This window comes from Oculina patagonica, chromosome 8, assembly GCF_052425735.1.
Source record: "Oculina patagonica isolate OP01 chromosome 8, crgOcupat, whole genome shotgun sequence".
Taxonomy (NCBI): domain Eukaryota; kingdom Metazoa; phylum Cnidaria; class Anthozoa; order Scleractinia; family Oculinidae; genus Oculina; species Oculina patagonica.
In genome coordinates, this window is record NC_135765.1 from 6,037,267 (window position 1) to 6,062,447 (window position 25,181).

The window sequence follows — 25,181 nt, forward strand, 5'->3', positions numbered from 1 at the left end:
TAAAAGGCAGTCAATGACCTAGAAGATTCTTATTATATTTGGGCAGAACGCAGACTTAATGGAATATAACTGGCTCACTCGATTGTATTGGGAATTGTTTATACGCACAATGGGGTCATGACATAGCTCACAAAATTACTGAGGCCTGTATTCCTGTAACTAAGCGCGTTTGAATATTGGGCAAGGCAAACGAACATTCTGGCCACCTTGTGCGCAAAGCCTACTCAAAGGTACGTAAAACCATTTTTAACTGTAACTTTTCTTGTTCGCGTTCAGCTCGGTTTACTAAACGCATTCGTGCACGGAAATGGATGATAAACCTGAGACGCCCCTTCACGATTTGATTTTTCCGAGTGTTTATGGGAATTTGGTTTGGTCAAATGTCCGGAACTTTTCAAGCGTAAAAAGTGCTAACAAAGAGCCGAGCAGAGCTTTGCTAAATATAGCCATTATCTAGGATCACTCAATGCCCATTTAGAGACTAACCGATTGTTTAACAAGCCAGACTTCCTGGGAATATTTCTTGGTGCACTGTAGTTGAAATTGTCTGGGAAAATGCTGCTACGAACAATTGAACGACGTAAGAATTTAATCGCAGTGTGTTGTCGTTTGTACATGAGTACATCACACCCCATTGCACAAGCATTGTTTACAACTGTAAATTACTATGCTAATATCTATCAGATACAACTCAGGCCGTGGGAAATTTTTTCCAATTCAGTTTCTGAGATAGAGAGCTTAAGCTTGGGAAAATTTTCTTTGCTAGTCAATTTTTTATCTTTTGATTTGTTATTTACCTTCTTTCCCACGTTTGCTTTCCTTTGAAGACGAGAGTCACGCGAGGGACTGATGGAGTTTGATTTATTTAGCACCTCATTTTAATGGAAACGATATTCCCACGCATTTCCGGTAGTTAAGCACATCGCAAAAGGCGTTTGATGAAGAGCTTTTGAATTTTTTTTTCGCCTCGTATTAAAGACAAACACAAGAACATTTTTCGAATGTGGTGAAATCAAACATTTTTGCTCTCAATAAAACCTGGAAAATTCTAGACCTAGAAGGGGTTTTCCAAAGACCTCTAGACTAAACTAGAACGAAGTGACCTCGTTTTAGGTGGAAGAGCACAGCTTAGTGGTTCGTGACAAAATTGTTGTTTATGAAACTTTTTGGCGTTTTATGTCGACGTCATCGAGTTCCCCTGTTTAAAAATATTTTCTTTCCAGCTTAAATGTAATATAGCCTTTAGTACCCAAGGAACGAACTTCTTTTTATTAAAACGTCGTTTTGTAGGGTTTTGTTTACCCTCTTGTCAAAGGCTTATATGAGCTTAAGGATCTCTTGTTGTTCGCATTGGATATCGTGATTGCGAGGATTAAAAACATGCACTGTCAAGCACTTTTTAAAAAATCATAGATATCCAACAGTTTTTCACTTCCCTTTAAAAAAAACATTAAGTTTCGTTTTACCAACGGCGGGTGGTATTTTGCAATCTAGTGGTGGCGTGATTGCAACGTGTCACGGAATATCTATCTAAAGTTTTATCTATTCGTGGCGATCTTTGCTTCTTGAGAGCTTTTCAAAAAGACGTATTGTATTTCTCAAAAATATTGGCTTTAAAATGTTTCGCTAATAGCAACGGTATATTTTTATGGAATCACAATGCCCGATATATCTCGCTTTTAACCCCCTATCGGTATCACGAAAGCCTTGATCACAAACTTTCAAAAGTATTTCTAATTAATAAGAGTATAAAATGTTGGACCACATTTTGTGGGGATTTAAAAAGAATTTCACTTACTTAAAATGTTATGTTCTCGACGTTTTGAACAACGATCATGTAATTTAGTGTTAAACTTTACAGTGCCGTTTTAAATTCAATATTATAGATACATTAACATTTTCCCTTTTCTTAAGACCTCCTTTCAGTGAATATTGGTTAACAGCATTTTTAGAGGTAATTAATTGATAAATTTACAATGCCTTGATCCTTTAAATTCCCCTCATGTTGGACCCAATAACAAATATAACCTAATTTTGTCCTTTTTGTGCCAAAACATTCGTGCAAATTTAAAAAAAAATAGCGAGCGAGATATTCATTATGTACCAATATGAATAACAATTTACAGCGAAGAAACGAGAAAAATTTTCCTTTGTGCTCGAGTTCGTGTTTTTAATTATTTCACTTCCGCTCAATAAGCCCACAGAGATCTTTAAAACAACACACTTTAATGACTTGATCACTGTGGACTTTTGTTTTGATATTTTACCTATGTGATTTTCAATTTAAAAACCTGACGCTCTTTTTCGCTGTTATGAGCCTCTAACTTCAAGATCATAATTGATCACGCACGCACACACTTGTACAGTTAAACAGTTTCTTTTTAAACTCCAGTTCTGCCGTTTGCTCGTCTTTCCTCGCTAAAACATACCGTTTTTATCTCAAATTTTGACATGGAAGGAGTTTTGTTGTGACCTTTCAAAACCTTATTTCGATTGAAGCCGATTTTTTTTTTCGATTTGCGAACTCGACGAAACGAAATTCGAGGGTTGTTTTCCCATTATTAGTATCAAAGAAATGAAGCATACTTCCTTGCCCGGAGCAGTTAGTTTGGGCGATCGATCGTTATCTAGGCAGAACTTTACTGATGCTTTGGCGGCAGACTGGATACTCAAAACAGACGCCGATATAAATTAAACGATTGTGAAATAATGAATAATGGGCTGGGCAGAAAAACAACGCTTTAACCCTCAGTTTCGGTCAGTGAGCAATTGCTTTGGGTGTTGGCCTTTAAGTTTGCTTGAGTGGGTTTGCATGTGCTCCGTAGGACTGAATTCTTGGAAAGGTTTGCTTTATTCTGCGATCCCACCAGGCTACATAATTTGATTTTTTTTCCTTGTACATGCAGTGATCAAACGCCACGACTTTCTTTTGATATGTTCTTTTAAAATACTTTTTAATTTTGATGCTGTAATTAACTTAGCAATAAACAATTTAAATTATGCTCAGCTGATGATTTTATCGTTGTGATTAAGTTGGTTTTACTCAAAAACCGTGCGCTAAGAAGCTGTATTTTGGTACAATCGGCCTCCCCACCTTTAGATAAAAAGATGAGGTCGTTTAAGTGTATTCCTGTTATATTCGATTTCCGAAACAGCCAGATATCAGCCTTGAATATCTGTCTCTTCAAATGTCACACATTAAACTTCCTTATTCATCTTTTGACGTCTAAGTTACCGTCTTCGAGCTCAAGCGATGATGGCTATTGCTTGTAGCTAGTGCAGAATTTAAAACTGTCGGATCTAAGCGGCAGAAATTTCCTGTCTTCGAGTTTGTTTGCGATCTTTCGAGTCGCAGACACTCACACCCTTAAAAGCAGTGAAGCGATACACAAGTTTGTCAAATTTGCATATTAGTGATACAATATGTGTGTCCGCCATCGCCGCCAACTCAGCGAACTTTCCATTACATTTGCATAAAATTTACGTGCTTCGGAATGTTGCCAGTGGCATAAATTAAGCAAGAGAGTATAGTTTGAGCACTAGTTTCTTCGTTGCAGGCTTGATCTGTTGTTCACCTCCATGACAGCGGGCTTGCACCGGCTACCACCACTTTTAGCGATCAGCTGAGGGACTCCGTCTGAACATGAGTACAAAGAAGGCCGGAGAGAGCAGTTTCTCGAGTGTGTCTGGCGCCGGCGAGCGAACAGAGACTTACAAGAGCGGCACAACTGAGGCTACCAGTAAAACCAAGCTAGGAGACGATGTGTATTCCTATACGCGAGTCTCAAGGATTTCACAGGGATTCTTCGACAATGATGACCTCGCTTTGCGGCATTATGACGAAGCGAAGGACACTTTCACCGCGCTCGAGGCCGCTTATAAGAGACTTTTACTTCAAGTGGAAGCCATGAAAGACGAGCGAAGATACGAGGTAAATTTTATTTGTTCCTTCTTTCGTAACTTACGAACTTATAAACGCCTGCCTAAAAGGTATACCTTTGATACCGAACTGTGGCAGATTTGTTTACAAGTTTCTAAGGTTATAACTGTGTGATTGCGAGCCCCCTTAAGAATTCGCGCGTTAAGAAAATTTAAAGGTGTTTTGAAGTTTTGTTCTCAAGACTTTTTAAAGTTCTTGTGTCACTCATGTTACTCAATAATTCAGACAATTCGCTGGGGAATTACATGTATAGTCAGTGTCTTCTAACAAAAGATCACTTTATTCACTTTTAATTTGGCTCTTGCATTGTGTACGATTTCTCGTGTGAAAGTTCGCGATGGATTAAGGTTATATTACACATTGTAACACCTTCCCTTTCTCCAATATTCAAAACAGTGTATTTTATCATTGCCAATTAACGTTTAGTAGAATTTTAGTTAGGGCTCAATAATCAGTTCTCAATTGGTTTGGTTAGGACTGTGTCACTTGCCATCTCTTACGATAACTGTCAATGAAATTATTTTCGATACTATCGTTAAGAATTCCATTTACTTTTCGTATATACCGTGCGAACGATTACAATATCATAGACTAATATATTGAGACAACAATTAGGTGCTAATTGAATTAGATAAACAAATGTGGAATTCTAGATGCAGTATTGAGCTCTTTGAGAAAAATCAGTTCATATTCTATTCACAAAGTTTGAAAGGAAACTTATATTTCAGTTAAACAAGACGAAGTAACAACGGGGCCCGCTGAGTCAATACGATGCTAACAAATGATCAATTTCTAAAGCATCCAAAAGCTAATATTGATTTTATTCAGATTTCTATCTTCTTTACACGGAAGCTTTTACTAACTGGGCAAAAAATTTCAAACTTTAAAGATGACTGTCGATGCTGTTGTGTGACACGACTTGTCCATTCCAAACTGTCATGTAGACGTATCGACTTTCTGTTACTTAAGTTTAAAACTTGAGAAAAGTTGCTTTCAAATATTGTACTTGTCTTTGCTTAATTTTTGTAACTTACACTTCAAAAAGAGACAGGCTTCTTTTTCTTTGAGACTCAGTGAACCGCTTTCACTACCTTTGGTAGACTGAATAAATCCGGTCGAATTTGAAAGAAAGTACAGTACTTGTGTTCAGCTGATCGAAAATTAATGTTCATTAAATTGGCCACCATTTTGTAAGCGTATTTTGTTAAAAATTTAACTATACTGAGTACTTACAAAGTTACTTTCTGGTTGAAACGAAAGAAGACGCGTACACACCAAAAAAAGAAGAACAATTTTGCCCGGAGCCGATGAATGTTTGTCAAGATTAATTACACTGTTTTTATGCGAAGTCAGCGTGTGTATACTTTTCAACTTCTAATCAACTAGAGTTTTGACAGGGTAAATAAAACATTATCTGTACGTTTTACTAGTAGGAATTATACCTGTTCAAATCAACGAAAGAGATCTTAACAGAGCGTACCTTATTCGTTAGCAACCAGTTATTTTCACTCAGTTCGTGGACCACCGACAAAGCGAAATGGTTTCGTTTGCAGAGGAGTTAATTAAAAATCTGCTCAAGATTTTTGTCACGCCGTGTTGGCGTTAAGACAAGCGTAACCTTTCTTTCTTTAAAGGTGTTTACAAATAGGAAACTTCTGCTTCAGCATGTTTGGATTCAGTTCTGCTTTAATATATCCTCTCAATCCTATTTGGGCTGGAAAAATGACTCTCATCAAATTTGAAGTTTGTGGCATATGTTACTTTTAGTGAAAAGCTGTTTACACAAACTGAAAGTAGGAAACTTCCTACCTTTTTCGTTAGCAACTAGTTATTTTACTTAGTTTTTGGACCACCGACAAAGCGAAATGTTTCGTTTGCAGGGGAGGTAATTTAAAATCTGCTCAATATTTTTGTCGCCGCCGTATTGGCGTTTAGACAAGCGAAACCTTTCTTTCTTTAAAGGTGGGGTTTACAAATAGAAAACGTATGCTTTAGCATGTTTGGATTTTCTGCTTTAATATATCCTCTCGATCCTATTTGGGCTGGTTACTAAAATAACTCATCAAATTTGAACTTTGTGGGATAAGCTGCTTTTAGTAAAAAGTTATTTACACAAACTGAAAGTAGGAAACTTCTGCTTATAAAAACACGTTTAAATATTCAACTGAATAAAAACTTCAACCCTTCATGGACCTCTTCTTGGGCTTTCCAATGGTCTGGCGAACCCTCCATTACAAAGGTAGATCACATATCAGTGTTAAGAAAATATTTTCGTTGTGTATCCGTGTTTGGCTTTCTTTTTCTGCTTTTGTTAGCTCTGGAATGAGCAAAATCCTTGGAAAAACATGCAAAAAAATTTAAACTTGCTGTCACATCATGTGGAATGTGGACGTGCCTTACGTCTTTAGCTCATGTGCAATCGGCTTAATACTAATTGGGAATTGTTTATCTATTCAAGTTTCTATTTAAGCCAAGCCAGAAAGTGCGATGTTTGATGAACAATGAAATATACAAAATCTAAAGTCGAGAAGTTAAAGGGTTTTTTTCCTCGAGGACTCTAAGTTACAGTGTAAATGTTTTCTTAGTTGTGTAAATAGAACGAAACCGATACCAGCAGAACCTCTATACGAAGGATAAACATTATTCACGGTAGCTGAGTCGCTTAGTCACGGCAAAAATAAGCTACAGTACCCACGAAGTAAAGTAAGAACAGATTGTCTTGGATATGTAGCTAAATCATTTCACCACGTTCTAAATAGCTCAAGTATTTAGTAATACGTTGGAAATCAAGCACCGCCTCTCTCGGTATTGATGTCCCATTGTCTATAAATGGCACTGTAATGTCTGGTACTCTAATGTTGTTTCTTTTTTTTTGCCATACTCGATCATTATGTCTGATAACAAATGATTGATTGCAAACCGATGTGGAAAGAAACACAATTCCTTGGTCCGAGCGCGCGGCACAGCAGTAGAAAAATCTACCCTGCTGGCACTACTGGCTCTTGAGGCAACTTTGATATTTTCCGGAAAAAAGTTACGAAAAAGAAGAGCTTACACGGCGTTGTTCTCAGAATAGGGAGCTAGAACTACAAACTAACTGTCACTAAATAATTAACTGGATACTAAAAAGAAAAGGAACTCAATTTTGAACTCTACAATAAATTATTTGCGAATAATCATTTATGAAATAAACAAGAAAATGCATGCTGGGATTTGTTGGAAAACCATCTTATCACAAAGTTATTGTAAACATATTTATGGGGAGAAATAGGATGGGGGGGGGGGGGGGGGGGGGTGGATCACTCAATAGTCGGCTTGTGTTTCCACAGCTTTTTTTCGTTTTTCCAAACATCCACTCGTGTCACTCTATGAAAGCTAGTTTTCTATGTTTATCAATATGCATTACTCGTAAGGGTGCCTGTCTAGGTTTTTACCGCGGCACGCACAAAACGAGAATGATGGAGTGGAGAGTACTCAGTTCTAAAATCTCTGCCGTATTTCCTTTACTCTCGTTCTAAGGTATAATTTAAAGGGTTCCTAGTCCCCAGCGAAGCATCCCACCCGACTTTTCCAAATCCCCCCCCCCGGCATAAGATGAGCATGACATCTGCGTGAAAGCTGGTGTAACTACAACACCATGCTTTGGAAATTTAAAAGATAACAGATCATCATATTGTATTGGAAAGAGCCAAAGAATTTTGAAAAATAATTTTAGTCAGACTGCGTGTTTACGGTCGCTGACCTTACAACATCTCTATCAGAGGACTGGGAAACTCTGATTGGTCCGTTCGAAGCATTATGCCATCGTTTAATCCTGACAGCGGGCGCAACAGGAAAGCACTGTTTCCGGAACTTATTTTGTTTGTTGCGCCCCTGGTCAAAATGAAAGGAGATCGTCATGAGACGCATAAACCACAAGATTAAACTGTGCTTCTTACGTCACATTTACTAAATGAATAGCAGAATTTGCATTCTGTTCATAGAGTAAAGTTTCAAAAGGTAAACAAGCTGTCAAACTAGATCAATTCCGTTCTTAGACTGCTTAATTTATTACATGTACCCTATGATATTTTAGCAAAATTATAAGATTTTGCTTCTCAGAGATTTTGAACTTTCTCAAGTACATCTAAGTTCGGTAAATTGAAGTAATCTTTCCGAAGCTGTGCAAATTTCACGGGTATGGAATTACGTCACGCTAGAATACGCGACATCTTGTTTATAGTTATTTTTCTCGTGGGAAAGATTTCTCAATGTATTCAAACTTATACAGAAGCAACCGAGCGTTTCAATGGACAATGAAATAGTAAATTTGAATGGAACTTTAAATTTAAGTTTTAGATCAGGAATAGCGGTATTAGAGAACTTCGTTAGGCTTGTAAATTGTGCATTCTACTTATTTTAGACGCCTCCGTAAGTGGGTTTTCTATTCGCCGACAATGTTAACTTCTTTGACCTATCAGTGCAGTGATCAGCCGTGGTAACCATAGAGACAGGGGGCGTGTAGGGGGTGTAAAGAAGGCGTGTCATTATTCTGCATAATTTTATACAGGGATCAGCCCATTGTTGTGGCTTTTAATTGAATTTCTTGCCTCTACTCAAAGTGTGCAATGAAAGAAGTCTAAGCTCTTACTGTAATTTGGCTTATTCGGAATAAGTCTGTATTTAGCATTTTTAAAGGGTATACACTAAAGGGGCTGATCTTGATAAGAGAACTTTCATGTTATGCGTTATTTACGGAAATTCCGCCACAAACCAATTGGTATTAAACCTATCATACACGTCTCGTTTCAGACGTGTCAAATGTAAATTAGGTGCAATGTCCCTTGTTTTCACATTGTTGTCGAGTTCAAGATGAACAATTTTTGAAACTTTTCATGGAGCTTGAATTACGTCTGACGCGACTTAAATGTGTCGCATGAATTTAGACGCGTGAAAAATAATTTTAAATCCGAAAACAATTATGGTCTTTTTTTAACAGTGTTAACTCTAAAGCCTCTTTGCAGTGCTTCAGGTCATCCTGAGATAAACGAACGTTTCGTTTCAAAAAGTAAATAGAACCTGTAAGTAGTGCCCTGTAAAATAAAACACAAACGAAATGCTTGATTATATAGTCATACAATTGTGGCAACCTCTCAGTGTCTGAGTTAATTGCCCAAAGGCTCTGTTACATCAAAATTGATTGCTATTTTTATAACTTTTTTAATTGATCGTTTTTTTGAAAGATATAATGTAGAGTTTATTTGGTTAGTATATAATTTCCTCATATAATGTTATCATAATAAAGACAAGAATAATTTGAAAACAGAACAGGAGAGAGTGGGAGAAATCGGCCACGTTAGTGATTTCCAAACTGCACGATCAAAATCTGATTTCTCCTTCTGAAGCAGACAGGTGAGGGGAATACCGATAATCATCAAGCACTCTATGCTATCTCCATATAGCGGCAAGTTCGTCTAACTATCACTGAAAGAAATGTAGGGCAGTACGTGAGGAGAATTACTATGTAGACCTTTCGTTTTACCATCAAGCTCTCTTATTTTGCTCTTCCACTTAATTAAAGGGACTGTGCCACGGCTAAGTAAGATTATTCTATTTACGTTTTACCAAATACTTGCTATGAAACTTAATGTTTGCAAAGAAATTTCTCTTTTGGATCTTAATGACAAATTCCTACCTTCATTGCAAAAATGTGTCTCCCGGGCGTTATAATTTAAAGCTACAAGCAAACGAGACTAACTTTGAAAACTGTTTAGCCCAGCAGTATTTCAAAAACCCATATCACAATCCGTTTCAATCTTCGTCGCTTTGGGCCATCCGTGCCTTCTTTTGTATTTGCTGTGTTACTGAAATATTCTTTCACTGTGTTAAGAGGTTATTTTTATATTTCACCGAATCTGATGGTCAAATTTGACAGTCCCTTTAAAAAATATCCGAATTTTATTTTCCTTTTTTCAGACAGAGAGATGGAAAACCAAGGTAGATAACCTTACTCGACAAAACCAACAGCTTCAAGAGCAACTGCTCGACTTCAAGTCCAAGTACAACAAACAACAGGAAGAGCTTTCTTCCGTCCAACGCCGGCTTCGCGAAAGAGACTGGGAAGTAGAGTCCCTGCGGCGCGAGATCAACACCAAGAACAGCGCCATGGACAAGCTAAGAACTGAGAAGGTGGTCATTGAGAAAGAGCTCATGATGATGCGAGACCAGATAGTCAGTCAGGTGTCCCAGGTGCAAGTCTTGGAATCATCGCCTGACATGGAGGCGTCGTTCCTGCAGGAAACGATCTCTCAGCTTGAAATCGATTGCAAGAATGCTTCGGACGAGAGGGATATGCTTCAGGGCGAGCTGTCGACGCTACAGACAAAGTTCAGCCAACTCCAGGCTGATTGCGACAGGTACCGCAGGCAATCGGAGATGGCAGGGAAGACCGGTAACATGACCATCAGCAGGTACAAATAATTTAATATTTGTAGTGCGCTAATTATACATATTAATACTATCAAATGCGCATAACATACGTTAAAAAAATGCTAAAAACTACGTTTAAAAAAATACTAAAATACTTGCAATATGTACTCTTCAATCTAATAAAAAGCTTTAAAGTATGTGAAAAATTCAAAAATTTAACAAATAAGAAGCTAAATTATAAATAAAAATTAAGCAAAATGGAACTTTAACAACGATTTAAATCTATTAATAGTTCTCTCGTTACGCAACTCTTGCGGTAAATTGTTCCTTAATTTCGGAGCAGCCGCCGAAAAAACACGGTCTCCTAGTGTCTTTGTAGTCAAACATTTTGACGGCTGCAGACGCAAACCTCTTGAAGGTCGAAGATTATAGAAGTTGCTTATTTTAAAACTAATGAGTTCACATATGTATTAGGTATGAGATGCAAGTACAGACCGTGGTGAAGCAGAGAGAGTCATTCAAACAACAACTGGACGATCTCCGCGAGGAGCTCAAGAAGGCCAGAGACACAATTTCCCGATTGCAACGTGAGGTACTGCAGAGCCAAAATGACGCCAACAAGTACAAGGAGGAGTCCATCTTGAAAACACACAGAATAGAAACTCTTCAAACCCAAAACACGACTCTTGAAGAGAGTTTGGAGAGTGTCAAAACAGAGCTTTCCAAGTGTCAAACAACGGTGGATGTACAAAAACGGCAACTGCTGACGATGCAAGAAACGATCACACTTCACGAAAAGACCATCCGGGAGTACGAAGTCACGGTGAAAAGTCTGCAAGAAGAGAAGGAGACCATCGAACGGGAGCTTGTCTTGGTGACGGGAAAATTTTCCAACCTTGAAGCATCTCAGGGCAAGCTTCAGGAGCGAGTAAAAGAATGGGAGTCGGTGGAGGTGCAACTGAGGAAGAGGGTAGGTGAACTGGAGACAGAACTGGAAGTAAGGAAAGAAAGAGCCCCAGACCAAGCTGATGGGCAGCTTGTCAGTAAAGTAGACGATCTTCAGTCCAGGCTGGATGAGTCCGTCATGTCAGTAACCGACCTTCAAGGAAGATTTGAAATTGTCATCAAGGAACGAGACGAGCTTAGGAAAGTTGTGGAAAGTCTGAACTCCAAGGTGGTAACTACGACTGACTCACTGCGTCGGGCACAAGACGAGAAGGCGGAGTTAGAGCGTACGGCGACTGCAGACCGCAACAAGATATCAAGGCTAGAAGTTCAATTGGAAAGCGTTAGTAAAGCGAGAGACAGATTCAAATTTGAGCTTGATTCGGAGAAGAACAAAGTGGCACAGATGAAAAAGGAGTTGATGATGGTACAGCAGGAATTATCAGAAAGTCGCCGTGCCATGGAACGCCTGAACGGAGATCTAGAGAAACGAGACAAGACGATTGACGAGCTCAAGTCCAGAGTGTCCTCTCTTGAGACGAAGGTCGATGACTACCGCGAAGAATCAGAAAAACTGGAAAGACGAATCCATCTACTGGAAAGCGAGAGTGAAGAACTTCGTGCTGAACTGATGGAGCTCCAGAAGAGGTTGGGAGATTCTGAGGCCAACTACAAGATCACAGCAGAAGAAAGAGATCGCATCAACGAGGAGCTTCAAACTGTTTACAAGGACATGTCGAATTTGCAGTCTAATTTTAACATCGTGGATCAGCAGAGAAACGAGTTAGAACACCAACTGGCGGTATTGACGAACAAAATTGTGAAACTAGAAGACGAACTTAGCAAGGCGAAAAGAGAGAATTCTGTTTTAGATATTGAAGTACAAGAACTTCGATCTACTAAAGCTAGGAATGCGGAGGAAATCGAATCCCTCAAGAACAAGCTTGCGGATTTGAAGAAACTAGCTGAAGCGTACAAGAAAGAGATTGCGGAGAGGGACAATACGATCGAACGGTTAAGAGGAGAGTTAGCTGGTGCGACATCGGACAAGGATAATATCCTCGCGGAAATAAACCGACTAAGAACTGAGAACGACGTTATTAACGAAGAAAACAAGGTACTTCAGAAAGAGCTCGATGCAGCCAAGAAGGAAATCCTACGGTTATCCTCCTTGTACGACACCGCGACGCAAAGCAAGGAGCTACTGCAGACAGATTTTGAAGTGGTCCAGATGAAAGTGTCTGATCTTGAGTCGACGTACATGGATTTTGAGGAGCGTGGTAAGGATACTGGTGTTCTTTTAGAAGAGGAACGAGCGAGAAATGCGGACCTAGAGAAGAAAATACGCGACCTCACTGACAAGGTGAAATCGCTGGAAACGCAAGTCGACGAGAGACAAAGAGAGAATGACAAGCTGGAGAATGACATGGACGTCGCTGAAGAAAAGATGCTCACGCTTAATATCGAAATTGAGCGAATCAATGAAGAGAAGAACAAAGAGTACCAAAAGCTATTGGTGACAGAAAGCAAGTTGAAGGAAGTGGAAGAAGACCTCGATACTGCCAGAGATGAAAAAGATCGGGCTGAAAAAGAGTTGTACAATCTCCAAAGCAAGGTATCTAAGCAAGAAACTCAACTTGAGACCTGCCGTAGACAAATAGCCCAACTACGCGAACAACTGGACGCTGCCAACAAGAAGATCTTCGATAGCCAGGAACGCTTCATTCAAATTGAAAGCAAGTCGGCGCAGCACGAGAAGTTTGGCGAAACCCTTAACACCATTATAGCAAGAAAGGACAAGACAATTGACGAGCTGAATAACAAGATAAGACAGCTTCAAGATGAACTGGACAAAACCAAACGACAACTGAACAAGAACACCGCAACGTATGACATATTGAAGACTGAAAAGGAAGAGCTACAGAAAAGGATTGCCAACTTACAAGCAAGGCTTGACGACACTGAGCAGGAGATTAGAACGCTGAAGCAAGGTCGCCAAGAGCTTTTACGCGATGTAAGTTCAAGAGATCACTCAATCACCATCCTTGAAACACAGCTCACTAGCGTGACCAAGGAAAGAGACCACTATAAAGCGGACGGTGGCACAGTAAGAGAGGATTACCTCAAAGTGAAGGAAGAATTGATAACCACACGAAACAGTTTAGTGGAGAAAGACAGGCTCATCAACAGCCACGTCAAAGAACTTCAGGACAAAGCCAACTTGGTAGACACTCTCAATAACTCTAAGAAGAATCTCGGAGATGAGTTAACAAATCTGAAGAAGGAGCTCGAGACCACTCGGACTTCCAGCCAAGAAAGGATAAGAGTCCTACAAGGCCAACTCCAACAAGCAAACATTAACATTTCTAAGCTGGAAGTTTCCGTAACAACGCTGAGTAGAAAAGGTGAATTGAGCGAAAAAGATCGCAAAGACTACGACGACAAGATATTTGAAGTTGAAAACTTGTACAAGACCACTCAGGGTCGCGAAGCTGACTTGAGGAACGAGGTCGTAGCCTGTAATACGAAGATCCAGAAGATCGAAACGGATTTTAAAAAGTCGCAGAAGCGAGTGTTTGAACTGGAGCACGAGACCACCCAGTTTGAGAGGACCGTGACCGAGCTGCAGAAAACACGAGAAAGAATTGACCGAGAGAAAGGTGATTTGAAAGAAGAACTTGTCAATGCCAACACCAAGATATCAGAATTGGAACTAAAGTCCGAGTACGATGACAAAGAGATCGCTTCATTGAAGAAACAACTTGACGGTGCACTTCAAAGATCTTCCGGTGTGAGTCGAGAGGATTATTTGAAGCAAGAGCAGCAGTTGGTTGAATTAAAGTTGATAACAGAAACAGCTCAAGACAGGTTGAACGAGAAAGACAATCTCATACGACAGCTAGAATCGGCAAGAGCATACCTCGAGGACCAGCTGGAGTCCGTGAAGGGTGTCCTAAAAACTACCGAAGAAGACTATGAGAAACTCAAGGACGAGATCGGCAGCTTACAGGCGGAAAATATCGAGCTCAATAAAGTCATCAATGAGCTTCACGGAGACGCAAGGAAGTTGACTTTGGACAAAGAACGCCTTCAAAATGAGCTCGATAACCAAGTGAAGAAGCTTACCTCCTTAGAGGAGCAACTAGCACAACTCACAAGTGCCGACGAAGCAAACAAAGAAAAGATCGCCGAGTTGAGGTCGTTGCTGAACGAGAGTCGAGAGAAGAACATGCTCCATCAAAAGACCATCAACGAACTTCAAAGCAAAGTTGATTACTTTGAGAAGGACATGGACGACAAAAACAAGCTGATTGACGATCTTAGAGAAACTAAGAAGGCCTTGGAAGATGAGATAGATGAGTTGAGGAAAGCACTCCGCGCGTTGCAAAACGACCACAATATCATGGTAAGAGACAAGGAAGATGTAGAGAGCAGTTACAAGCTGATCTCTGAAAAGACGACATTGATGGAGGATTCTTTTGAAACCAGCAAAGGAGACGTTAGAAGACTTACGGAGGAAGTTACTGTTTTGCAGAGACGACTTACCGACGCAGAAAGTGAAATCAGAGCATATCAAGACAAGGAGAGAGATCTGCTGGAAAAAGTAAAGACCTACCACGCCCAGCTTTCCAAACTGGAGTCAACAAACGAAATACAAAGCGAAAGAATCATGGTGTTGGAGCAAGACGTGTCATCGCTGAAGGAAGAGATAACCAACCTCTTGAATGACCGTGACCGCGCAGTAAGAGAGTTGCTGGTTGTAAACAAAGAAATTGAGGAGAGAAACACGCAGATTTCACGGCTTAAGAAAGAACTTGATGTCGTGAACAAAGAAAAAACGGAAATGGAGGTGCAGTTGGAGGAACATGTCAACGTTGTGTCTCAGAATGAGACGCAGCTGCTCAACGCTGAACGCCAGCTCCAGGAGTGGATGGTCCGTGGTGATGACACCGATGCCCAGCCCACGGAAAACATCAAAGCAGAGAGAGACTCCCTTCAAAAAGAGGTTTACGTCCTCAGGCAGGAGATGGCTTCTACTAAAACCACGCTGGATAAAGCTCAGAGAAAGAAGGATGATCTGGAGAAAGAAAACTTCTCACTGAAGAAGCAAACAACAGAGCTCGAGATGAAAGTTAAAGCTCTGGACCACGAAAATGAAGACCTCAATCGTGAATTAATCAAGGATCAGAAGAGAATAGGCGTCCTGGAAGGGGATATTCATCGGCTGAACGTAGAGAAGAACAACTTGCTCGGCGAGCTGGAGAAGGTGAGGGGCGCACTGGACAAACAGCGCGAGGAGAACATGATCCTTCAAAGGGAGATTTCTGAGCTCAGAGCCATGGTGGATAATTTTGACAAGACCACCGAAGAGAAGAACAAGCAGATTGAATGGTACCGTTCCACCAACAAGACTCTGGAAGAAGAAGTGACTAACCTGAAGCGAAAGATCGCAACTTATAGAGAGGACTATGATAAAGCTCAACACGAAATAGCAGCCCTAACATTGAAAATCCAAGAACTTGAATCCAAAATTGATGGCCTTCAACATAGCCTGGAACTTTCAGATAACGAGAAGAATAAACTCAAACAAGAAAAGACGACTCTGTTAACCTCATTGAACGAGTACAAGACTAACTTTGCAAATGCCAAAAGAGAGGTGGACAGGCTACAGAACGAAATCCTCTCAATAAACCGCAAGCTTACCTACCTGCAAGCTCGCAATGAAACGCTGGAAGAAGAGAAAGATCGTTTAAAGAAGGAGATAACAGATTTGAAGAGAGAGAACACTGAGCTGCGAGCTCGCCTGAATGCTCTCCAGTCGGAAAGAGATCGATTGCAAACCGACATCACCATGATAAACAAGAAGTATGTAAATATACAAACAACGCAGACGAACAAAAGAGATAAGAAACCAACAGATGCAGCCACTCTTAAGAGACTAAAGGACTTAGAGGAATCCTACCAAAGAGTTCTTAACGAGAAAGAAGACGCGGAGAGAAGGTACCTTGACGGAAAAAGAAGAACATCAAAACTTGAGTTGGAGCATGGAGATTGTAGTCGAATTATCCAGTCGTTAGAGCACGAGCTTTCTTTGAAAGTGAAGAGGATATCTGACCTCGAGGACAGCCTTTCGGAGCTTCACGGAAGGGATGTCGTGGACGAGGGAGATTATAAAACGCTGCGCAAGAAGGTGGTCAGTTTGGAGCAAGAGTTACAATCTGCTAAAAACAAAGTGTTCCGTTTAGAAGCGTACAAAACGTCCTACGAAGAAAAGCTGAAGGACTTACAGGAGGATCTCTTGGCCAGTCAGCAGAAGACTGCCCAGACTGAGACAATGTTGCAAACAAGTCAAGATCAACTAAGCGCCCAGCAGAAGGAACTTCTGGAGGCCCTTAAGAAGATGGCCGACTGGGAATCGGCTTACAAGTCTGCAAACAACGCCAAAATAGAGCTTCAACGAACTGTGCAAACGTCGCAGAGCAAGATCATATCCCTTGAAGAGGAGCTGCAGAACCAGATGAAAGAAAACGCCCAGCTCAAGGGATCGCTCGACCAAGTCAGAGCCAGAAATGACACCCTGAGGGAAGAGATTAACCACCTACAGAAGAAATTGATAGAGCAGCAGAAGTACTATGACGAGCAAATTCGCGAGCTGGTGGAGAAGAAGGCGATAATCGAGAGACTGCAAGAAGAAAACGAATATTTAGAAACGGACAGAGCAGAGTTAAAGGAGGAACTCGATCGTGTTCGAACGGAACTGGAGAAAACTATCATGGAACAACGAGACACGAAGTTCCAGCTTCAAAAGCTTCACATTCAGTACAGTGAGCTAGAGGGTAATGTCCGCATACTAAAGGATGAAAACGAGAGACTCAAAATGGAGCTTGCGTCTCTGCAGAAGCTTTACGACGAGCTTAAAGTTTCCCGTGAAGAGACCATCGCTGTCCAAAGCATTTCAACTGTTGAAGCAGCACCCGACATGTTTTCAGTGGATTTTAGCGCCGAGTATGAAACTATTAAGATAGAACGAGACACTCTTAAAAGAGAAAACGACGCCTTGCGAAACAAAGTCGGCGGATTGGAGAATTCTCTGGAGGAGGTGAAACAAGAAAGACGCAAACTTCAAGACAAGGTCCTTGAACTACAGAAAACGGTGTCTGAGAAAACGCAAGAAATACAGATTTTAACGGCAGATAACAAGAAGTTAACATTGGAACTTCAGTCAATTAAACGCCGCCTTGAAGACATGCAGGAGGAGGAGACGGAATGGGGAGAAGAGAGGGACATGTTAGTGAAAGAAGTTGAATCTATGCAAAGAAAGCTTCACGACCTTGTGTTGGAGAGCCAGAAAGAAAAAGTCTCCGAAGTCTCCTCAGAACAGATATTTTCCACCATGGAAGCTGATTTCAAGAAGCTTCAAGAAAGGGAGGCTGAGCTGCAGCTGGAACTCTTGGCTGCGTTAAAGAAGGTATCCACTCTGGAGCATGAGTTAGAGACCGAGAGAGAGAAGAACAGTGGGCTACAAGGTTCAAACCGAGTCCTCGAAGAGAGAGTTACCACGCTTAAAAGAGAAATTGTCGAATACCAAACTAGGATCTCTAAGATAGAAACAGACTACGAACACATCCAGGAACGAAATAAGGAGCTTCTCAACCAACTGGCAGAGCTTGAGGTCCAACTTGAATCTGTCAGAGACTCAAGCAAGTTGTCGCAACAGGGCAAGTCTGATCTAGAGAACGAGGTTATCTCCCTCAGGACCAAGGTGAAGAAATTACTGATTCAAGTTGAAGAGGACAAGAAGGTACAGGAGACCTTAAAGGCCCAGCTCGCTGATTATAAGAACATGGGAGACAACCAGTCAAGGGATTTCGGAGATCGTGTCAACGAACTACGAATCGAGATTGAAACCTACCGCAAAGAAATCGTCGATAAAGAGTGCGTGATCAAGGACATGCAGAATAAATACGCTGATTTAGAGGACGACATCCATAAAGTTCAAAGGGATCTTCAGAACAAGCAGCTAGAATGCCAAGATTACATCAAAGACCTTGAAGGAAGTAACCAACAAAAAGCAGACATGGAAATCGAAATCAACACACTCCGCGGGCAAATAAGAAACTTCGAGATTCTTATAGAAGAGCACGAAAAAGACAAGAATGAGCTGAAGCTGAACATTAACGAGATCGTTAGCAAGGGAACCAATCAGAGCAATGACCTCAAGAAACAAATCAAAGATGCCACGAATCAAGTGGAAGTCTGTAAGCGGGAGATCATTGAAAAGGAAACCATTATTCGAGAACTTCGGGAACGAGTGTCCCAAGCAGAGCATCAGCTTCACATTACTAAGACCGAGTTGGAGACGAGAGAGAACGACTGCGAGGATCACTACAAAGACTTGGAAGACACCAAGAAAGAAAAGGCGGATATGGAGGTAGAACTGATGGCGCTAAGAAGCAAGATTACTAAACTGACAGTCCACATCGACACTGAGAGGGCCGAAAAATCCCAGCTACAGGCACAGCTAGTGGATGCGAGGACCCGTGGTGATCAAGAATCGACAGGTCATGCTAAATTCGTGACTGAACTGCAGACCAAGCTTGACAATGCCAAGAGAGAAATCAGCGTCAAGGAAGACGAAATTGAACACCTGAAGTACGAGCTAGAGGTCACTAGAAGAGACCTTCTTTCCAAGGACGGAGAGTTCAAGATTTCCCTGGAGAAAATAGAACAGATCACCAAGGAAAAATCTGAGCTCACTATCGAAATAATGTCGCTTCGGGAAAAGGTCATCATCCTAGAGGGCGACGTACAGAAAGAGAAGGTCACTAGAGAAGGCGTCGAGAGACAACTTTTTGATTCCGCGGCTAAAGGAGAGACAGATGCCAAGTTTATGAGTGAGCAGATCGTTGAGATACAGACGAGGGTCGAGAGCTACAAGAAAGAAATCATCGAAAAAGAAACCATCATAGAGAAGTTGCGATTCCAAACCACATCATACGAGCAGGAGGTCGACCGGCTCAAGAGAGATCTCTCCTCCAAGAAAAACGAATGCGAGCAATACTTGCAGGACATTGAGAAACTGAAACATGAAAAGTCCGAACAACTCGTTGAGATCAATTCACTTCGCAGCACAATCAACAAGCTGGAGATTCACATAACGGATCTTCGGAAAGACAGAGAAATTGTAGTCGCTCAAGCGGATGAGCTGAAAAGTAAAGGCGAGAGTGAAGCTAGCGTCATGCATGAACAAATCATCGAGATTCAAACACGCATCGAAGAATACAAGACCGAAATTATCGAGAAAGAGACGGTCATCGAAAGGCTCCGCGTCCAAATTTCAAACAACGATGGAGAGATTGATAGACTGAGGCGCGATCTGAATACCAAAGAAGTAGAGTGCGATGGTTACATCCGGGAAATCGAGAAGCTCAACCAAGAGAAGTACGACCTCGAGGCGCAAGTTTCCACGCTTCGAAGCAAGTTTGATGTCCTCGTAAAACAGATAGACATGGCGCGGGCCGACAAGAGTCAAACAGAGAGTGAAACGAACGTCCTACTGGTAAAAATCACCGAAATCGAGAGCAGAATAGAAGTGTACAAAACGGAAATCATCGAAAAAGAGACCTTGATCGAGAAGCTACGCATTCTTAACAATTCTAATGAGCAGGATTTAGAAAGGCTAAAGCGAGAGCTCAGTAACAAGCAAGTGGAATGCGATGGCTATATCAGTGAGATCGAGATCTTGAATCAAAAATTGGCGGAGTTGGACATCGAGCTTAACCACCGGAACAGTCGAGTCTTGAAACTGGAAGGATTCTTAGAAGACGAGAAAAAGGACAGGGACATGCAGATCAAGAGTGTGAGATCAACTCTGGAAATCGATATTACTTCGTTGAGACGAGATCTTGAGACGAAGATCCTCGAGTGCAATGGCTACATCAAAGAAATCGAAGAGTTGAACCAGGAGATTTTCCGGCTCAAGGGTCTGCTAAGACCAGAGAGAGAAGTCGAAGCCCACTACACGACATCGTACATCATGCCGCCGAAGGGAGTAACGGTGACCCGAGAGGTGGTTGTACCCCAGGAATCCACACAGACGGAATCTTCGTCTTCAACTTTTGGTCACACTGAATTTATGGTGGACGTTAAAGAGAAGACGAAACCTGTAGAGATTTCCAACTACGAGATGAGCCCTAAAAGAATGGTCAAAATCAGAAGCCCATTTGCTGAAGCTGGAAGACAGGGCAGCACGGCCAGCAGTGATCAGAGCAGTAGCACTGTCACCACAACAAAGATTACCAGAATCCAGAGAAGTGTCAGTCCAGTCCAACGCTACCAGGTCGACGCAGGAGCTGATGAGCCGTCCATTACTATTGTAAGTAATAACGGTGAAACTAGTAACACACCACCCAGCAGTCCCATTAGAATAATGCACCTGGAGACGAGCTCAGGTCCCAAGATTAACGTCTTCCAAGCCCCCACAAAAACATCCATCAAGCCTACAACGTTAAATGTTGCAGACACTAGAAGCCAAACCGCAGCAACAACAACAACAACCAGCAGTAGAGTTTTGACCAAAATCACACAATTGCAGACTAGTTCCGTGTCGGCTACAAACTCTTCTTCCTCCCCGAGTTTGTTACAATTCCGGGTGCAGTCTCCGAGAAACGGCTTGGAGATAACCGAAAGCCAAGAAAACAATCAAACTGTCATTTCACAGGTCGAGTCGTCTCAGGGAGCAGCCAGCCCCATTCGCGTGAAAGTAGAGGCGGAAGAGAAATTAGAATTTGAGCCGGTGCAGCTTCATGTTGAAAGAAAGCCATTGCAGTCATCCTCTACCAAATACCAAACGGTCACCACCCACTCCTCCACCAGCGGAGAGGGGAGGGACGGCGGGACCACCAGGGAGGGGAGAGACGGGTCCACCAGGGAAACTACCACACGGACAAGAAATGTACCCGAGTTAAAAGAGCAGCGGGTCGAATTTACACGAAGTGGGAGCAGTTCAAAAACCAGCAGTCGACAGAAGAGTACCAGCAAAACATCAGAGCTGTAAAAAAATTAGTTAAAAATACACAAAAGGAAACAATTGGATGTAAAGGGATACACGTTGTATGGTGCAGAAATAAACATTGTGGAGTTTGCTACTGTAATGGAGCTGAAGCGATTGTCGCGGACTGCAAAAGTTAATATGGAAGAAGAAGAAGCTGTTGTGCTGCATCAGCAAAAAAGTGAAAACACTTACGTTATTGTCAACTTAGAGACGACAAGGTAAATTCACTGACGTCCAATGTTTAGTTACAATTCTGAAGAAGCAAGCAATACTAGTCGCTACATACTACGGAAACCAGAGTTATTATGCACAGCCCTGTCGAGCAACAAGGCTCGAAAAAAGCTTTTCTTCAGGATTAAAACAGGTAACGCTTTATATTTGAGCGTTTTAGTCCTTTAACTCGGGGCAAATCAAAGGGTTTTGATCTCGAAATTCCTGGATTGCAGTTGCACAGAGCATTCTGATTGGTTAATTGATTTTCATTTTTGGACGTCAGAGTTGTCTTAGTCATGTAATACCTTACCTTATCACCTCCAACTTGACAATAAAATGAAAGGGTGTTTTTACAAAGATACATTCAAGAAAAAAATAAAACGCCATAATTTATGAAGGTGAGGGGCTTGATATGGTCCAATTTTAAGTAGTTAGGGTGAAGTGGCAAAGAACTGTTAATATTATGCTACTTGAGATGGGACGCAAAGTTATAATTCGATGTAGATAAACGTGGTTTATTGAAGTATTTGGCAAAAAATGCCTATCATTTGAACTCATTGGAAATTCTTAAAGAAGTTGCAGGAGATTCTGTTCACTAGTCTAATGTTTTAGAGAATTGGGGTTCAGAATCAAGGGGATAAGCCATAAACAAAACAAAAACAAACGAACCCGAGAGCATCAACAATTCCACAGGCGTGACATGTGACGTCAGTGCTGAAATCAGTTCAGCTGTGAATTCCGTAATTTCTCTAAATACATTATTGGCTGACATTTTATTTGCGTGACTTCACTGTCACAAAAACATGAAAAAAAAGAACAGTTTTGATATGTTACTGTGAGACTAAACGAGCTTTCAGGGTTCAAAAAAGGCTTGTTTATGGAAGTTCTCTTTTTAATTACAAAGTTAGCCTAGTGTGACATTTCTCAGGTTTTCTTACTCTAAAGAACAATCAGAATAAATTCAAAACTTAAAATAATTATTAGCGACTTGGTAAAAATTACTCTTCAGTTTAACGGGCCTATGAAATCTTGGTTTCTACAAAAAACTTAGTGTCATGAAGCTAGTCATTTTTTAGACCCTCTTATGAAAGGGACGGGGATGCTTGTTGGAAAACTGGACGCCTAAAAGATACCATGTAGTATCCCTGATCCGTCTATGCTGCTTACACAGTATGATGACATGTTTGTTCTTTCTTCGCACAGAATCCTGAACGAGACTTTGATGACTGTCAACGAACACCTTATGTACTTATCAGTGTTAAGCCGCTTGGGTGGGGGAGGCTGTGCATAGGCAGGGGATTTGGCTGCACTTGTTTGCCCATAGTGGCGACTTTTGACCGTTTTAATGGCCTTTCTTACAACATTTTATTGACGTTTAGTAACTTTTTGAAAATGCTCTGGGGTTGGGCATTTTAACAGTGTCTTTGCTAAGTTGAAATGCCCGGCCTCCCCCCTCAAATTAATGCCCGGCCTCCCCTCCACAAATTAATGCTCTGGGGTTGGGCATTTAAACAGTGTCTCAGCTAAGTTGAAATGCCCGGCCTCCCCCCCCCCCCCCCCACCTAGCGGCTTTAAGTGAAACCGCAGTCCATATTTATATCTATAAGTGAGACAACGAGCATCCCCATCCCTTTGTATGGGTATCCCCCTGGGTTTGACATTTCTCTCTCACAGAGGCAAACTGTGTCCATTAATGTGATTATGGTCTCCATCTGGCACTTGTGGAAGAGTTAGAATGGGCCATTTCCGAGTTACCCTTTGCGTCTGTTTTAAATCGAGTCTTTAAAATGAAAATGAGTTTAATTTTGCATGAAAATGGACCTGTAGGTTAAACTCATTTTCATTTGAATGGGTTCGCACGTAGACTCGTTTTGAAACCGAGGCAAAGGTATGTCGGAAATGGCTTATTATGGCCACCATTTTACTGAATGAAAAGTTATAGTTTACGTCTAGCTTAACAACAGCAGTCCAAGGGAATTTCTCACAAACGTACTGTGTAGACTCTGCCTTTTGCATATATAATAAAGTGAAACTAGTTTCACATCAACAAATGTTGCAAGGTTAAACACATTAAATTAACTGAAACCAATTTCACTAGATGTTTCTCTTATAAAATGATTTTAAGATATTTTCACAGGAAAGAAAAAAAATTTACATTGGCAATAATTCTGTAAGTAAATCGCAAGGCCATAAAACATAAATTAAAAGGTCTAGGTATATATTTTAAGTCTCAACAGGTTTGTGGTATAATAAAAGATTAAGAGAGGATTTAGATTTGTGTTCTGTTTATGTCTTGGCCAGTACCTTTTGTCGGGAGGCGGTAGGGGAGATGCAGCAGCCTATTGGTAGCGTGTTTGACTCTGAATTAAGCTGTCCAGGTTCAAGCCCTGGCCAAGGCACTGCATTGTGTTCTTCGGCAATATAAATGGGTGCCTGCAAATTTACTACTGGGAGTAACCCTGCAATGCACTTGACAACTAAGCCCTTACCCTTTCAAATACTATTTTAATCAGAAAAGGACCCCATTTTAATACCTTTGATAGGAAAATGGTACCCTTTCCATGGTTTGTACCAACCCTAGAAAACCTGGAAAGTCCTGGAATTTTATTGTGGCACTTTCCAGGACTAGAAAGTCCTGGAAAAATGGCGACCAGTCCTGGAACGTTCTGGAAATCTGTTAAACTCAAGTAACAACTAAATTCTCAGAACTAAAAATATAAGAGATGTACAGACAGTAAGGAGAAATAATATTGAGATTTTTGGAGTGAAAGGGTTAATGTGAATTTCAGAGTCCTGGAAAAATCAATCTGAGTCCTTGAAAAGTCCTGAAAAAGTGCTGGAAAATTGTTTGTGAAAAAGGGTATGACCCCTGCCTTTCACGTACCTACAGACTGCTCAGTGGGTCCGTTTGAGAGGTGAAAGGTCTTTTTAAATACCTAAATGACAGTTTTCATACCTTTCTGTATACCTCAACTAATGAAATCCTTATATACAACAGCCTGACAAATAGACTTTCAAGAAAGTCCTTGGTCTTTTACCTGACAAAGCACCCCTTAACCCCAGGGGGGGTACTCGGGGTTTTAAGTGACGGGGATGATCGAAGGATTTTTTTGGGTTTGAAATTTTCGATTCCGGGATTTTTTTGGGTAGGAAAATTTGGCAAGTGTTTTTTTGATTTGAGTAGGGAAGTTTTTGGGTATTCAAAGCAATCTGAAGATTTGTGGTAGTGCCTTGGCTGTGTAGTTCTGCGAATAAAGTACAAACAAACGTGTTTTGCTGTTGATTTTTGAGGGGTCAATTTTTGATCTAGGGATTTTTTTGGGTTATGTTGGAAGACCTAGGGATTTTTTTGGGTCTTGATTTTTGCCCCCATTCGATCATCCCCGTCACTTAAAATCCTGAGTACCCCCCCCCCTGGGCCCTTAACTCCTTATATCTTTCCTTAAGAGCTACAACTAAATAGAAGCCAATGGGCTTATTTTTGGAAGGATATTTGCGTCTGAGATTTGGGGGACTTAATTTTTTTTTTGGAAGGGGGGGGAGGGGGGTTGCTTATTTTCTGGAATTTTCTGGTATTTTTCTTTTTTAACATAATTTCCTTACATTTTTATCCAACAGAGA

The 25,181-nt window shown here is 41.0% G+C and overlaps 1 protein-coding gene across 3 annotated transcripts; it reads left to right on the forward strand.

Annotated features, from left to right (window-relative positions):
• Positions 1-60: 60 nt before the first annotated feature.
• On the forward strand, positions 61-21,983 carry LOC144663354 (uncharacterized). Of its 3 annotated transcripts, none has more exons than XM_078524259.1 (4): positions 61-230; positions 3,558-3,931; positions 9,896-10,389; positions 10,823-21,983. In XM_078524259.1, exons 2-4 carry the CDS (start codon positions 3,644-3,646, stop codon positions 21,348-21,350), a joined length of 11,310 nt encoding a protein of 3,769 aa, XP_078380385.1. In that variant the 5' UTR covers positions 61-230; positions 3,558-3,643; the 3' UTR covers positions 21,351-21,983. The 3 variants fall into 3 exon arrangements, with proteins under 3 accessions (XP_078380385.1, XP_078380386.1, XP_078380384.1); XM_078524260.1 differs by lacking the exon at positions 61-230 and having other exon boundaries at positions 3,442-3,931; positions 10,823-20,669; positions 21,015-21,983; XM_078524258.1 differs by lacking the exon at positions 61-230 and having other exon boundaries at positions 3,442-3,931.
• Positions 21,984-25,181: the final 3,198 nt, after the last annotated feature.

Excerpts from the sequence above, each read along its gene's own strand:
- LOC144663354 (XM_078524259.1), top strand. The coding sequence starts at position 3,644 with ATGAGTACAAAGAAGGCCGGAGAGAGCAGTTTCTCGAGTGTGTCTGGC. Across the intron at positions 3,932-9,895 it reads AAGACGAGCGAAGATACGAG|ACAGAGAGATGGAAAACCAA; the intron begins GTAAATTTTATT and ends TCCTTTTTTCAG. Across the intron at positions 10,390-10,822 it reads GGTAACATGACCATCAGCAG|GTATGAGATGCAAGTACAGA; the intron begins GTACAAATAATT and ends CATATGTATTAG.